The 16,971-nt window shown below is 39.1% G+C and overlaps 1 protein-coding gene and 1 long non-coding RNA gene across 6 annotated transcripts in view; one reads left to right on the top strand and one right to left on the bottom strand.

Annotated features, from left to right (window-relative positions):
• UTRN (utrophin) overlaps positions 1-16,971 on the bottom strand; it is a 316,563-nt gene that overhangs the window by 176,165 nt on the left and 123,427 nt on the right. For all 5 annotated transcript variants that reach the window (XM_053382087.1, XM_053382090.1, XM_053382092.1 and 2 more), the window contains exons 46-51: positions 15,479-15,563; positions 14,482-14,696; positions 12,648-12,765; positions 11,664-11,869; positions 8,704-8,858; positions 2,716-2,905 (exon numbers count right to left, since the gene is read on the bottom strand). In XM_053382087.1, coding sequence (XP_053238062.1) covers positions 2,716-2,905; positions 8,704-8,858; positions 11,664-11,869; positions 12,648-12,765; positions 14,482-14,696; positions 15,479-15,563 — 969 coding nt within the window. The remainder of the gene's footprint in view (positions 1-2,715; positions 2,906-8,703; positions 8,859-11,663; positions 11,870-12,647; positions 12,766-14,481; positions 14,697-15,478; positions 15,564-16,971) is intronic.
• LOC128410622 (uncharacterized) overlaps positions 1-16,971 on the top strand; it is a 47,348-nt gene that overhangs the window by 16,955 nt on the left and 13,422 nt on the right. The gene's annotated exons all lie outside the window — the stretch shown is intronic.

The raw sequence follows: 16,971 nt of genomic DNA, 5'->3' as shown, positions 1-16,971 counted from the left end.
AAACCTCTAGGTTCATGCACTGTTCCATTAACACCTCTAAAAGCATCACACCTCCAGACAACCAGTTGAGTTAGTTGTGCATTCTTGAAAAAGAGAATTTATAGTCATAGGATAAGGCTGAAGATGGAATTGGGCGGGGAGGGGGCAGTGAAACCACTGTATGTAACCACTGCCAAGTGAAGGGTCACTTCAATAAATGATTCAGTTCATTGCCACAGTTGGCGGGGGGGGGGGGTGGACAATTTGCTAGAGATCCAGCAGTTGTGCTCCATTTTTCAGTTGCTGTTTCCTTTGCATTTGCAGTCCCAGAGCAAAGATGCTTAAGTTTTAGCTGCAAATGCTCTGAAGGAATGCCTGCATTGTTAGTTCTGCACGTTTATGATTAACAAGTTCTCACTGACTAAAAACAAATCAAACTTTGTTGACCATCAAAAGGGTTTGCCATGAACTCTTAGCTGCATGCACATGACTAAGCCCATTTATTTCTACATTGGGAGAGACTATATTATAGCACGTAATGAAGGGAAATTATTCAAGTAGAAAATGTATTAAAATATTCAGGTAAAATGGAAATAACTATGAAGGAGTCGCATAATGCAAGAAGGGCAAACAAGGATCCCATAATTATAAGGGAAGTATATTAAATTTCCTCCTCACAATTTAGAGGAAATTTCGCATGTTTTAACTTTGCTATTCAGCTTCCTGAGCTTTAAAGTCAAGGGTACAACAGCCTCAAAAGAGGACACCTACCTGCCCTTGGTTTGCCAAATATACCACTAAGCAATCAAGAAAATAGCTCTTCACAACCTCCAAGAAAGAAAAGGGGACAGATAAGAACCTAAGAATGTAAAAAGAGGCCTGCTAGATAAGGCCAATGGACCATCTGGTCTGGCATCCTTCTCTCATGGTGGCCAAGCAAATAAGGCTGGTCCCATTTCCTTCCAATACCTCAGTGATGAGATCAGAAATGTGTTTAGTAATAATACTATACTGAAAGACAACCCCCATTCATTCTCCAAACAATATTTGAAGTTTATCTGTCCTTTTATCAACTTTGAGACAGTTATAAAAACCATCATGCAATTTATTTTCAGCATTCAAAACTTCTGAGCCAATTCTTAGCTGCTCACTCTTCCTTTACCATCTATCATCCACATTAGTAGACAGCAGTGGTCAACAGTAAAGGGACCTCTGACCAGGTCCAGTCGTGGCCAACTCTGGGGTTGCGGCACTCATCTCGCTTTATTGGCCGAGGGAGCTGGCGTACAGCTTCCGGGTCATGTGGCCAGCATGACTAAGCCGCTTCTGGCGAACCAGAGCAGCGCACGGAAACGCCGTTTACCTTCCTGCCAGAGCGGTACCTATTTATCTACTTGCACTTTGACATGCTTTCGAACAGCTAGGTTGGCAGGAGCAGGGACCGAGCAACGGGAGCTCGCCCCGTTGTTGGGATTCGAACCACCGACCTTCTGATCGGAAAGTCCTAGGCTCTGTGGTTTAACCCACAGCGTCACCCGCATCCCTCATGGTCAACAGTAGTTTTGAGTTTCAGACTAGTTGATGGTTAGAGAGCTCAGAGGCGAAATAAAGTGGTACCTCAGGTTAAGAACTTAATTCGTTCTGGAGGTCCATTCTTAACCTGAAACTGTTCTTAACCTGAGGTACCACTTTAGCTAATGGGGCCTCCAGCTGCCGCCGCACGATTTCTGTTCTCATCCTGAGGTAAAGTTCTTAAGCCAAAGTACTATTTCTGGGTTAGTGGAGTCTGTAACCTGAAGCATCTGTAACCTGAAGTGTCTGTAACCAGAGGTATCACTGTATAAGAATAAACTGGGAAATTCATACGTGCTAATAGATAAAGGATAGCTACATTATAATTATGTGTCTTCAGAACAGCCAGAAACAAAACAGGCAACTCTTACTGAAAAAATGAATACTAACAAGACCAAGAGAAGACTTCACAAAAATGTACATTTGCTCTTTTAGTATGAATTTACTGAAATCTCTTTTTATATCGCAGAAAATCATATTGCTGAAATGATCCCTCTACTTCAAAGCCTATGTCAAAAATCAGGTTGGGTTATGGTTTTCCTATGTGAATTAATGGCATTCAATCAGCAACGGTAAGCTGTCACAAGGTGTTTTCCTTCCTGCCACCAATCTTACCTTTGGACCTTGCTTGCTAGTAAATAACAAGAAAGGGAGACTCCTCATAGCAGTTCCCATTAGCAAAGTTTACTTATTGATTCCCTTCTATCTGACAATATAGGAGCTTTGTGTCTCTGAGAGATTCTTGAGGCAAAATTTAGGCTGGTGTGAGATATGATACGCTGATTCTTGATTTGCAGCATTCCTACTTAGAAAGTATAGAAATGCTTGTGAAGAGGCCCAGTGGGCTAGAGGTTTGGGGAATACTTCATTAAAATTACTGTAACTTTTAAGTACAGATTTATTAAACAAGGTTTATGGATAAAAAAACATTTACTTTGTGGAATTTTCTTTAAAATACACACTCAGATTTAGCAGCTCATTTTGATCCCTTAGCTGATGGCCCTCCGTTACTGTGCAGCAGCCTTTATTCTTCAGCAGGCATTGGACTCGTTATTAATTGCATGTTATTGTTGTTTTTATTTATTGCAATCTGGCTTTAGCATTTTAATCGTAAAGGCAAGTTAATTACTTTAACTAACACACACAAACTTGTCATGCTCTTACCTCTATCTGCTTTTTCAGTTCTCTTCCAGAAGCACTGTCCTGAACAGCGCGTTCTCGTTGTGATGCGTCTGCAAGCACGTTAACTGTAGCTTCTGCTTCTTGTATCCACTTGAGGAAACTTTCAAGGTCTTTGAGCAAGGCATGCACTGCCTTCAGCTCAGCCTCCAAAGCATTCTGCCTATTAGATGTTCTGTAGGGAAGAAAAATAACACTGACCTCAGAAAAATTGCAAAAAGGAATCATTAAATCTAAGACAGAGCAGTTGGTGCACATTTGTTTTGGTGCATTATGCCACAGGTTCTGGAATTTCTATGCGTATTCATTTACTTGCAAGATGCTACAATTTATGAAAATGATTCAATATACTAAATACTCTTCTTGCTGTAACCATATTGCAATGTTGCAAGTGTGAGGAACTTAACTGCACACTTTCAGGACGTTGTGAAGCAAGCAAATAGTTTTTTCGCAATGAATGAAAACAACTCCCTGAAGTGTACAGACCACAATGCTGTTAAAAAGTGGAACAGATGTTCTTTTTTTATCACTTACTTGGGAGATTGCAACTCCTCCTTTAATAGAATCATAATTTATTTGAGAGTTTCTTTCATATTTCACATATTGCGCTTGTCTTCTATTACACACCTCAGTATTCTGTAAACATTTGCAACACTTTTGACCTTGACTGAACTTCATCTTTCCAAACTGAAATTAATTCAGGCAACATGATCAACTCACAGGATTTAATTTTTGAAGATTGTTTTGGTGATAATCTATTGGTAGGCTAAGAAGGTGCCAAATCTATATATTTTTTGCTGCCAAAAAATCTGCAATAAGCAAGTGCCAAATTTCAGAGCTATAGTACCAAAAGCATCCTCTCCAAATATCTACTTCAAGTATTATATCATTGAATAATACGTCATTTTAAAGTATTGGTGATGGCTGGCACAATGGTTTAACTTTGTGCGCATGCATATATATTTTTTAGAAACACAAAGAATGAATAGACCACATTTCAATTATATGTTTAAAATAAATAGTTAAGAACATTTTTTAAGGCAGCTACAACTTTGCTCATATTTAAAGGATAAATGCATGGGGCTTAGGACCTCTAGACATAATAATCGAGGTATTTTCCCCATCTTCAGTTTTGAGCCAACACAAAATACAGTTCTATATGGAAGAATTATACCATCACAGAACATTAATATCCAGAGGATTTAGTGTGTGCAGCTACCGACAGCAGAATCCACACACTTCCACAAATTAAATTTTATGCTGGAGTGCTCCAACACAATTGTAGTAACTTCCCACAAGATCTTTTCAGCATTTAGCAAAAAATACATATCCAGATTTCCTACCAAAGCATCTTAATATAATTACTGTTCTGCAGTAAGATATTTTCTTGTGATTCCTAATAGCCAGTGTGTGGAGCCACCATATAAGGTGAAGTGGGACCTGTGCCAGTATGGAACATACCTATGAGTGTGTGTGTGTGTGTGTGTGTGTGTGTGTGAGAGAGAGAGAGAGAGAGAGAGAGAATGCACACACTCACTCACACATGCACCCACACCACCCACTCACATAAAATATCAAAGAGATGCACAACATAAAAAACACAATACAAAAAAAGCCCAAGAATGACCGGTTTGTCTAAAAAGGGAAATTAAATAATTGAATAGGCATTAAAAGCCTTAAAGAGACATCTGAAGGTTAACAGTGAGGACACCTGCTGAATCTCTGTTGGAAGAGTATTCCAGAGCATGAGACCAGAGGCACTAAATGCCTGACATCTAGTTGGGGCCAGCAGGGTTTCTGAGATACAGGGGACCACCAACTGTGCCCCTCCAGATGATCTCCTATGTAAAACCCTGTGTGAACTGCAGCATAAAATAATAAACTGATGCAACAGTCCATGTGATAGTTACTACTACTCACAGATCCAGATCTAAATAACTGTGAAATTAGTTCCAAGAACAAATTGTAAAACAGCTCTGCCTAAATGAGAAATGTTTGGTGAAAATATGGGCAGATATTCAGATGATGGATGATGAAATGATTATCATTAAGATCAACAACTGCTAATGTCTTGGCATGCTTATTCATGCTCTCCTGTTTTAAATTCTGAAATAATCTATGTAGTGTATTATGGATCAGGATTAAGCCATGGTTTTATAACCTGGTTTGTAGAGATCACTTAAACCACAGTTCTCCAGTCCTGACAAAATTAGAACCTGCAGTTTAACAAACCTCTGGTGTGTGAGAGGCAATGGTAGATGAACTAGGAGCACACATACACACATCCATGTCTCTTAGTCCTACATACATCGTGAGACAGCACACCCCTCAAACTCCTCCGCTAAATGCCCTTGCAAACGCCCCTTGGTCATGAGAGCTTCACCTGCTGGATTTCTTCCTGTGGTGCATTAACTAAGTGGCCCAAATCTACCTGAATACTATCAAAGAAGCATGTGTGCAATAAAGAGATAAAGTAGAGATATTTGTTCATTAAAGTATACAAGGATGCAATCCTGTGCACCCTTAACTAAGAATAAATCCCATTTCATGTAAGTATATTTAAGATCGTGCAGTAGGATTGTGCTGTTTTTGGAGTATAGGGATGCTGCCAAGGCAGAAAAACAAAATCTAAGGAGAAAATAAAGATGCTATGAACCACATGATCTTGTGAATGTATCAGGTGACTTGCTGGATCAGAGGAAATATCCATTTAGTCGAGAACATTGTCCAGCCAGGTGCATCTAGGAACACATAACATGAGCACAGTAGGATAGAACCATGTTCTGTTCATCCCCAGCTGCTGGACAGAGGTAACATTGAAATTCCCCTTCTTAGTACTGTTCAATGTGTTTTTCAGTCTTGAGTCCAAAATCTGTTCCCTGCGTAGTCCTAGTTAATTTAAAGCACATTAGCACTTCAACAAGATAACGCAAAAGAATTGTCAGGTAACAGGAAGTCCAAACCCACGTAACGTTTGAATCACCAATAAAGCTAACAACAAGAAGTTAAAGGGCTAATGAAGTTAAAGGTAAATCTAACTTCATATTTGCTGTAGCTTTACAGAACTCCAAAAAGAATAACTTTGCTGATTATCATAATGGGGGGGGGGTTATAGGTGAGCACATGCATGACTGAAACAGTGGTTTTAAAGTTGCAAGGAGGGTGTCCTATTTTTAAAATCCCTTTTAGGGGTTTTTAAAACATGAAAGTAGACTTTTTAAAAAGTCTAGACTAAATTCAAGAAATAATATCTGAGTCTGAGACTGGGGACAAAGAATGTAATTTATTCATCCAGGTTACAGAGATACTGACAAATTACCCAGTCTCAACCCTGAAGTATAAACAATTATTGCCCACTGTGTAGCATATCTAATTTATACAGCAGCTCAAATTTGAAAGGGCAATCTCTTCAATGCCAGTGGTTTTAAAATGGTCTGAATTAATATAACAAGCAGGGACATGTTGGTTTTAAAGAAGTTTCAATTAGAGAAAATGCTGAAATTCTCCATTATTTTCAGCAGTCCTTTACTCTCAGATGTTGTTAATCTTTCTTTTCCTTGCTGTTAATAATCCATTTTTAATTGCTTTTAACTGTTTTTTCTGATAATTTTAGTATTTCTTGTAAGCAGAGGTTTTGCTATAATCAAGCAGTATATACATTTTGCTACATACACATAGATAAGTTCCAGCATGTTTACCTGCTTCATGGTTTGAAGTATTTAAACAGATTTCTAAATGTTAGTTTCCTCCTCCATCACATTTTCAAGATAAAACATAATCTACCCAAGCTTCTTTTAAATAGCTGCTTGTTCACTTTTGCCTTCAAAGCCTGTTTCACCGCTTGGCTTCATTTACAATAAGATTGCACTGTTCCTATCAAGTCCCAATACAAATTCCTCCATAATTTACCTTAAAATTATTGGCCAGTTTTTTAACCTTCAAATATTCATGCCAAAATGAATTAGCCATATACCACCCTAACATTACCTGCAAAGTTATTTTATTTTAGAAATGTTGCAACTATCAATACTTTGCAATGCATATTGAGCACATTGAGAATGAGCATACTATCTTTTTATTCTCCAGCACCATGAAGTATATACATTTTGGTCTGCCATAGTCAAAACAAAACAAAATTTTCCTTCCAGTAGCACCTTAAAGACCAACTAAGTTAGTTCTTGGTATGAGCTTTCGTGTGCATGAAGTGCATGCACACGAAAGCTCATACCAAGAACTAACTTAGTTGGTCTTTAAGGTGCTACTGGAAGGAAAAAAAAAATTTGTTTTATACATTTTATTATTTGACATATTTTTCAAGTCTATGATATTTTATAACATATACATAAAGTCTAATAATTTTACTCAACTGGCCTGAAAGAGAGTTGATGTACAGAAACCACAAATGCTAACAAAAGATAAAGGGAAATCCAGGCGAGAAGGGACTCTTGGGTCTTAACACAGTGAAAGTGACAAGACTGATGAAATTATGTAGAATGATGAAAAAAGGCAACCTAAAAACAAACCATCTTCACATCTCTAGAGGAAACTTTTTTCGGGTTAAAATAAAATTGTTCAAGGTAACGAAGAGAATGATAGCTGGAGGCAGAAAACATACTATTATACAAAGAAGGAATTGTGACTCAACTGCAAGAAGTTTATTTTCAAATGGGAAAAATCATTAACTCTATTCCTTTCAGGATCAGACAGGGAGCTTCTGTGGCTTAAAACACTAAAAACTGAAGTTGAGGGATATTTTCTCAAAGTGTAATCCAGGACTCCCTACAGAGGACAGAAGGCTTTCTTGGAGAGGATTACTTATACAAGGTAATGAGGTACATCTGTAAGGCAATAGTCTGCTTTCACAATGTTACTGCTTGTGAAGACTCTAACTCAGGGGTGCTGAACCTTTGGCTCGTGGACCCAAACTGGAAGGCCATTTCCGCCAAGCTATGCCCACTTGCTCTAAAAGCTGATGCCATATACGACCTCAGGCATGGGGCATGTAAAGAAACATCTGACTCATCCAAAAGTCCATTTGCAGGCACTGACAATCAGCTGATTGATTGCTGGGTCTTGCTAAATCCCTTGCAAAGTGCTCTGTTGTGGAGCAACAGCACTCAGCAAGACCCATAGCCAGGTCATACTTGGCCTGCAAGAGATGAGGAAAATAATGATCAAGCCCACTGGCCAGATCCATTTCCCTACCCCTGCTCTAGCCTGTGGATATAGGGATGTCCAAGTATGTTACACATGCATAATCTTTTACTTTGACCACTACCTGACTGGGTCAGGCAGAATGCTGCTAAACAATGATGTGTTCTCATTACATTGAAGGAGACACAGATAGCTGTTTTTCTGCTCAAGGACTTTCCATAATGAAATCTGTTATTTCCTGGCACTACAGAACTTGGGCTGAACCAAATGAGATGCATGCTCACATTTTTTGGAAACATCAAAAAGCACCTTTCTTTCAACCATTTTCCAAAAATGACTTAAAGAAGGAATTGAAAATGTTTCCATATTCAGGAAGCACTGCTTTCACTTTCAGTAGGTTTTGTGTACCCTTGGTGATAGGGATGTCAAGAAAATCCAAAAGCACAAGACAGTTGACAACATAGCATAGACAAGGAAGAGGTGGGCAATCTTGATGGAGCACTCCTCTCAACAGTGCTGGAAATGCTGATCAGAAAAATAGTTAATGATACAACCTTATATTTTCCCAAAACAGGGACCTTCCCAAGAGCCCATATTTATTAAACAAATATCTCAGGAACTTTAAAGACCTGGCTACACATGGATCCATGCTGGAAAAAAGAATCAGAAATCTGAACAGCTTCATTTGGCTTGCGCTGCACAAAGGAACAGTTTAGAGTTCTTCCTTGATTTAGATACACTTGGTAAGAAAGCCCCCAATTTAGGTTATACCTGAATTAATAGAATATGAATTTGAGGCACACGTTTGTTTGCACATACCTTTGTTTCAAGTTGATCCATGAGGTATTCAAGTGATCCATTATTTCCTTCACTTTTCTTGTGTCATCACCATTGTAGTCTTGAAGAAGTTTGTTTGATAGATCATTGAATTGACTCATCTTGGTATCCCCTTTATCTAAATCCTGTAGTAACATCTAAGCAACAAATTCAGAGTAGTTAAGAAAAAGCAAGAGGGGGATATCAGTGTAAAACGGAAAATCAAATATGGTTTCTCAAACTCTGACTATACTTTTTAATTAAAGGATCACTCTTTCAACCAATGTTGTGAACTACAAAAATAAAAAAATGACAAATCAGGAAGGTAGAAGGGTCTGTTCCATAGAGACATCAACTACAATCTTAATAGAAAGGAACAGCCCCATGATTCTGCAATCTAGCAGAAACTCATCAGTAATGTGGAAGGAGAATCAGAAAAGTCAAAATCGCTCCTTTCCCCACAACACAAATAAAATTCCGGTCAATAAAGTGAATATGGGGGGGGGCATAAAAGAGATATTTAAAATTGTGTGTGGTGTGTTGAAAGTATATAGGGAGACTCTTTACTCCCTTTCTCCTAATACTTTAACATGGGGTCATCCACTGAAGCTGAATGTTGGAAGATTCAGGGCCGATGGAGAACATTTTTTCTTCATACAGTGCATAGTTGAAATAGTGGCATTTACTACCACAGTATGTAGTGACAGCCACCAATGTGGTTGGCTTTAAAGGGGCTTTAGACAAATTCATGGCTGCTAAGGCTATTGATGGCTACTAGCTAGGGTGACTGTGTACTAAATTCAATATCAGAGGCAGTATTCCTTAAATACCACTTGCAGAGGAACACAAGAGTGCTGTTGCGCTTACAGGCTTCCAACAGACATCTGGTTCGGCACTGTGATAACAGGATGCTAGATTAGATAGGGCTTTGGTCTGATCCAGCAGGATCCACCAGATTTGGTTTATAGAAGTGATGAGGAGTTAAAAGAAAGTAGAGATGATTAAATGGCTTTAAGTGAACTTTCATTCCAGTGCATGGCAAAGATGTGGAGTTACTCTCAATACCATGTTGGGAAGAGGTACTGGGTCCAATTGTTTATTGCTTGCTCGTCATAATGGCTACTTCATCAATGTAGCCATTTGCTGTATTCTGTAATGAGTTGTGATGCAGGGCTGATCTTTCTCCCCTAATGACTCTAGTTCTTTTGGGTTATGAGAAGAGTTGAGGAGGGATTACTGGAGGCTGATGTGGTGCCCTGCAGCAACCCAAGCTCCTGCTTGCCAGACAGAATCTATTTTAGGCTGAAGGGGCAAAATGTTCATCTCTTTCCTGTCAACTTCTTCCAGTCCTGCCTGCTAGCTAAAGGAAGGAACTGTAACATGAGTAAACTACTTTCCCTAGCAACAGAGAATAGACTTTAACATCGGAGTCATTTTAAAGAGCATCTACTAGTGTCACTATATACCATGCATTTAGCATCAGATGTGTTCTAAGGAGAAACATCCATGCCCAGGGAGTTCATAACCAAAGGTAGGAGGACAAAGATGAAGGGCCACATTTTAAAAATAGTGAGGATCTATGGGTGAATCAATCATTTAAAAGGCTCTCCTGAAACATTCTTGCAAATCCTCAACTACTAAACTTTTCACATATTTGCTGTCTAGTCTTAAAAAGTAATTGGAGAGCTATGCTGTTCCAAACATAATGTTAGTCGCAAAGTACAAATGAGATTATATTTTTATAGAGAAACTGTGGTTTGAATTTTATGTCCGCTTAAACTAACATAAATAATATGCAGATGTGCCTCCAACAACAACAAAACATGAATGATGTTTAAATCATTTGTTTTCCAAATAAAAATATACAATGTAGGTGAAACATTATGCACGGTCATCTATAACAGAACAAATGAAATATATCCATAAATACTTATTTTTAGCCCTTCATGTTCCTTGTAACATTGCTGACATTTATTTGTGGTGTATTTATTTGCAAGTTTAAAGTTCCATTATCTGTAATAAAATTTATGGATATACACAGAAGCATGAAACAGACATAAACCTGGATTAGTGATGAAGATTATGTTGTACCATTAAAAATAAGCAGGTTTTTCATCTGTTTCTTAGCTGAGGCTATCAGTAGCTGCTAGTCTTGATTGTCAAAAGCAGTAAGTTGCTGGGAATCACAAGTGGGTCAAATGCTGTTGGGCTCCTGTCCTGCTTGTCCCATAGGAATCTGTGAGAACCACATGGAGGACTAGATGGACCTTCAGAAAGATCCAGCATGGATCTTATGTATTTTTTAATTGACACTTTACAAAACATTTTTGAATGTGGGTGTTACTTAGATTTGAAAAGATCTATTCAGCAAGGTTTTACAAGCCAACAGACTAATTTTACACGCCAATGGATTAAAGATGGAAGGCAAGGGGACTGGTGGATCCCAGCCAGAATGATCAAGTGATCCTCAGCATAGGTATGACTAAATCAGGGAGAAGGGATGAGTAAAATGTGCAGGTGTGTTCCTGTGCAAAGCAAATGTTTTGCTAGTCAGTATTGATAGTACTGAGCTGTATGGACCAATGGTCTAATTCAGAATAATGCAGCTTCCTATATGCTTGGGAGCATTCAGTACTATGTGCATTTTGAAGCTCTATAACAAAGGCACCCAATCTTTAGAATAGGTTTATCAGCCTTTACAAGGTCCTTCAGGAGAAAGGATAAGATACAAATTTAATAAATGATAATAAGTCATTCTCAAAGGCAACTACTTTCAAAAGGTAGCTGCAGAAACAACTAACTTTCAACAAGTATTTTGAATTTAAAGAAAGCAATTTTTCATCTACAAAATGTAAATGGTCAATTATCAAATATATTTTTTTCTGGGCATGTGAATAAGACAAGTGCAAGATGGATTCATAAACCATTCAGAGAATCAAATTAGAAAGCACATTTTAACTTACTTTGTTTTCAGCAATCTGCTTGGTGAGCTTCTCTTTAGGAGACTGCAGAAGGGCATGCAGGTGGATCTCATATTGTCCAATTAGCTTCTCCATTTCTTGCTTCTGGTCATCCCACTTCATGCTGTCAGAAAGCATACGTTTTAACTGCTGCTGACGTACTTCTACCCCATGTTGTGTACTATCCCATTGGTTCTTAACTTTCTCCACTGAAAAAGACAAAGGAGGAACATGTAACCAAACAAAAAGCATTTTGTGGCTATTACATTATCCTCAATCTTTCTGTTACTCAGAGTAACCATCCAAAAATCACTGAAGCCCTTGGCAAGCTGTTACGCACAGCTCTCACAAACTAACCCATTCATCTTCACAGAAGGACAAGTTCATTTCCACACATGGATTCCCTTTGCTAGACTCTCTCTCTCTCTCTCTCTCTCTCTCTCTCTCTCTCTCACACACACACACACACACACACACACACACACATTTATGCTACAAGCATAAATGCATATTCATAATTACCACTAAATGTCTCTCCTCCTCCAAGCCAATATTAGTTCAAATGTATAAAGAGGCAATGAAGCTCCCACCACTCCCACATCTAGCTTGCTTTTCTCTATGCTGGACTCTGATATGTGGTAAAATTTCAGGTCTCCTCCATATTCCATCCTGCCTCCAACCATGACTTGCCAGATTATGTCAGTCTCCACCCAGGCCATTGCAAGCTCTGGCCCCTGCATCCCTTCAGTAGTCACTGTTAATAAAAATTGGTCGCCTTTCCCCTAATACAGGCATCACCAAACTCGGCCCTCCAGATGTTTTTGGACTACAATTCCCATCATCCTTGACCACTGGTCCTGTTAGCCAGGGATAATGGGAGTAGTAGTCCCAAAACATCTGGAGGGCCGAGTGTGGGGGTGCCTGCTCTAGCGTAACTATTGCACATTTGTACCCATCTCCTCACACTTCTGTCCACTGGGAACATACGTTTCTCTGTGATTGCTGTCCTAACATCAGAACTTGATGTTTTATTTTTCAGATTCTGAGCCAAGGTAAAAACAAAATCCAGCCGGGGATGTCGATGTTCTAAGTCTTCTTTTGTTATCTGTTAAGAGCCAGAATTAAAAATGTGTTACTTTCTGAGATTTAAATAAAGAATAAACCATGGGGGAAAGTCAACAATATTCACATTTATATTACAGAAGGTTATCATGTTAGTAACTTCTTAATCAACATATTACAATGTTCTCACTACTTCTGTACTAACCAATATAATCAACATATTAAAATAAAGGCTCAACTTTTTTTGCAGTATCTATACAGAGATGAGACATGAGTGGATGAGAAAATAAACCTGGTAAAAATCATATTGTTGCGCTAGGCTTAACTTTGCAGACTTTCATGCATTCTGTGACATCTCCTCAGGCTATCAGGACATCTTACCTATATTTATCTGCTCCAAGGGTGTGGGGCAGGGTGTGGGCATTTGCAATATTTTATTTTGGTCCTTAGGACTTCACACACTATATATTCAGTACTATTTTCGCAAGAAAATTCCATTTTTACCTGCATGAGTACCATATTAACAAACCCTTTCTTCATAACAAGTAACTGAGACTGAAATCTCTACAATGAACCATTATACTCATAATAAGTTTGTGTGTCCAAAGACAGGCAGCTGAAAGGACCTCAGAGATCAATCCCATGAAATTGCATTACATGTATTATTGCAGCAAAGTGTTTGACAATTAATTTGACCACTGCTATGAAGGTTATGTTTAAAACACACACAAGTACCCTAAAGCTGTTAGTTACTGCTTGCTTTCACTTCGCTATGTTGCTAATATCACAAGCAAGGAAAATGTCAACATAAATATGTGTAATCACTTCCCTTTTAACTTCAGCCAGTGCAATTTTAAATGTCTGTGTAGATATTCACATCTCTCTTTAAACAATCACAGGCTGCCTAAGGCTGGATCCCAATGTTTAACAATTATTGAGCAAGGCAATTAACCTACATTAATTGAATTTCATTATTTCTAGTTGAATGCACTACACCTATTTGTAGATAATGATCATGTTTTGTGGAAGGTGAACGTGTTCTGGTAATCTGCATTGTATGTCATGTGCTAGACACAACAGAACACAACACACATATAAATGAACACCCAGGAATCACTTATCAGTGTTGACTTCAAAATAGTAGGGCATCGGGTTACAGAAAGGCATTATACTATAGGACTTAACCATCAAACACAGAACAAATTCAGAAGCAATGTGTTAAAGAAGAAGCGCTCCTAAAAGGGAGCACCATTAATCAAACAGCAAGACGAGGGCAAACACAGCATTGTTCATTGAGCAAGACTGTGCACATTTGCCACCTTCGCCTGCTTCAAGTTTTCCCAGCAACCTGCTTGGGGCAGAAGAAAAGTGGAGGCAGCAGTGCTTTAGGGTAGCCAGTCCTCAGCAGCTTGTAATGGAGAAGGTTCAGTTGGAACTGGACACAAACCATTCATTGCTGCTGAGGATCCTCAGTGGGAAGAGGGCCCCAATTTCTTCTGCTCCAATATAAGTTTCAAGCAGGGTTGAGTAGAGTAAGGAGCAAAGGCAAGCACTTTATGCAAGTTCCATCAAACATATGCAAAGTGTTCAAGTCTTTGTGAATATTCATTCGTAATACTCACAAAGGCTCAAAGCCTTTCAAGACAAGCAAAGAAATCATCCACATCTAAACCAAATTCTATCTTTTTCCACCAAAAAATAAAGCAGGGACTCAAAATATCTTCAGGATTTCAACACAACACTTCATGGCACCACATACTTTCATGCGTGCAATTGTCCGATTGATTTCTTCAGCATTTCCCACAGTAACTATGTTGGACTTGAGCATCTGGTCAATCAGTGCCAACCAGTCAGCCAGTTCTGTTGTAGTTTTATCCAGATCAGCAGGTGCAGAAATTTCCAAAGCCTGCTGAGTTTGAGCAACATTTTCAGAGGCAGAGGACACTAGCACCATCTTTTGGAGAACAGGGTAACCTAAACAAGACAACACAATTCACTTGGTATTTCAAATTGCACTTAGTATGGGACTTGAATTTATTTGCAGTTGGAAAAACAAGCAACAAAATACCAATTCATGCCATTTTAAAAACATCCTCTGTATTTTTTCTCCAAACCCATCTAAACAAGTTAAAAACCTTAAAGGGTTAGCCTTCCGTTCCAAACACCATCTGGATTACTGCCTTCCTGGTCCAGAATGATGTGAAAATGTTGATGACATACTCATCACTGACAGATCTGGTGAGGTGTGAGAAATTCACTGCCAATCCCAATACCCAGGCAGTTTAGGAACATTCAAATAATGTGTGGTCAAAATCTACACATCGTTAAGCTGTCACCCACAGGAAAAGTCACAACCTGCAGCTGATCCTAGTTTACTATCTGATTAAGTTCCAGGAAGAAACAAATTCAAACATTTATTGCCAGTGAAATAAATGCTACTGAGAAGCAAGAATTCATTGTTGATCCTCTGAATCATACTGATGGAAGAATATTTCAGTACAGAACTTCAAATGGTGAAAGGGATTAATTTCTGTTAATTTTGAAGTCTGCAAATGTACTTTCTTTTGTTCATAAAATGTATTAGAAGCCAATTTCCTTTCAATACACTTGGACGCATGGTCTTAGTGACTCAGTGCCATGCCCTTAAACAGAAACAGAATCTAAAACGTTCATGGCCTTAAAGATCAAAAAATGAGATGACAAAGAATTCTGAAAACTGTCCTGTAAAAGAAGCACGTTCTCTTTTCGGAGCTCACCAGGTGGCATTGTCTGTGGCACCAGATGAAGCTGATGAACATGGGCCTCCAGTTCTCTCGCTCTGTTGGGTGCTTCTCTGAACACCTAATATGGCAGAGAAAAACGTCACATTACAAAAACCTTTTCATGTCAAGAACTGAGGATTAACATTTTTAGCATTATACAGATAAAGCAATACTACTATAGACAGCTGAGCACAAAATCCATTAACCCCCCAAGACCAAGAGTTTAGAGATGAAGGGGTTTGGGGTGCATTTGAATATAAGTTGCACATTTGGGATTCTTTACTAAGAATGGGTGGCAAAGGTGCAAAATGAAGAGCTCAGTATAGAGCCTGTTTGTTTGTCTGTCTGTCTATCTGTCTGTCTGCCTCTCTCTCTCTCTCTCTCTCTCTCTCTCACACACACACACACACACACAGCTACATGTGCCAGATGCTATGACAACAAACATTGTGTTGTTCAGTGCAACTAAGAACTAGGGGAGGAGGAAAGAGTTGCAATAGTCATTCAAAGACTGAAATATAGTACCAAAAGCAGCTACTGTTTGGGGAAGTACGATATTAACAATATACGTTAATACAAGTGAGTTATACCATGAGGAGGAATGATTGTGAATCCAAGCGGAAGTGTTAGGTGTCCTCAGTTATCATAACTGGGAGGCGGGGACAGTCTGTGCTGGACCGGATTGTACTTCCCTGGAATGAGCTTTGGGGTTTTCCTGGATCTAACACTGTGACTGGAGGCTCAGGTGCCAGCTAAGGTCCCTTTTGGACTCAGCTGACTTGGCCACTCTACCCCATGCCTTGGTAACTTCCAGACTGCATTATTGCAATGCGCTCTGTGTGGGGCTTGACAGTGTCTTAGAAACTCCAACTGGTCATAATACAGCAGCAAAATATTGGATGGCAGTACATTCATTCATACAACCCTGTTTTATTTAAAGCAGATGCATTTGTTGTCAGTTCATGTCTGGACCCAATTCAAAGTCATGCTAGTGTTTGAACTGATGGCTTAGGCCACAAATATATGAAATACCACATCCATCCCTGGAAGACTCCCTTGGGTGTTACGTTCAGTTACACCACCCCCAGAAGCTCAGGGGTGCATGTGTTCCAGGAGAGGACATTCTCTGTAGCAGTTGTGGAACTCTCTCCCCACAGAGCTGCATCTGGTATCTTCACTATATAGTTTCCACTGAATGCTGAAGATGCACCCCTTTAACCTGGCCTTTGGCACTTGAAATGTATACTTTTAGGAAACACACCCACCCCAGCCACAATTCTGATCATTTTAAGCTGCCACTTAGTACATTCCTGCTGGGAGCCCACCTCTTCAGAATGCAGACAACAGATTTCATGTTTGATTGTTGATCCAATTAAAAGAATCGAAGAAGCAAAATAATAGAAATGGATATAAAGTGAGGACTAGGGTGGAACTTTTTTCTATGCCATGCTAGTTCCCCTACTTTTCTACAAGCTCAGTGAGTGGTC

The sequence above is a fragment of the Podarcis raffonei genome, chromosome 3, assembly GCF_027172205.1.
Source record: "Podarcis raffonei isolate rPodRaf1 chromosome 3, rPodRaf1.pri, whole genome shotgun sequence".
In the NCBI taxonomy this organism is placed as follows: Eukaryota; Metazoa; Chordata; class Lepidosauria; order Squamata; family Lacertidae; genus Podarcis; species Podarcis raffonei.
This window is presented reverse-complemented; position numbering and strand designations above follow the sequence as displayed.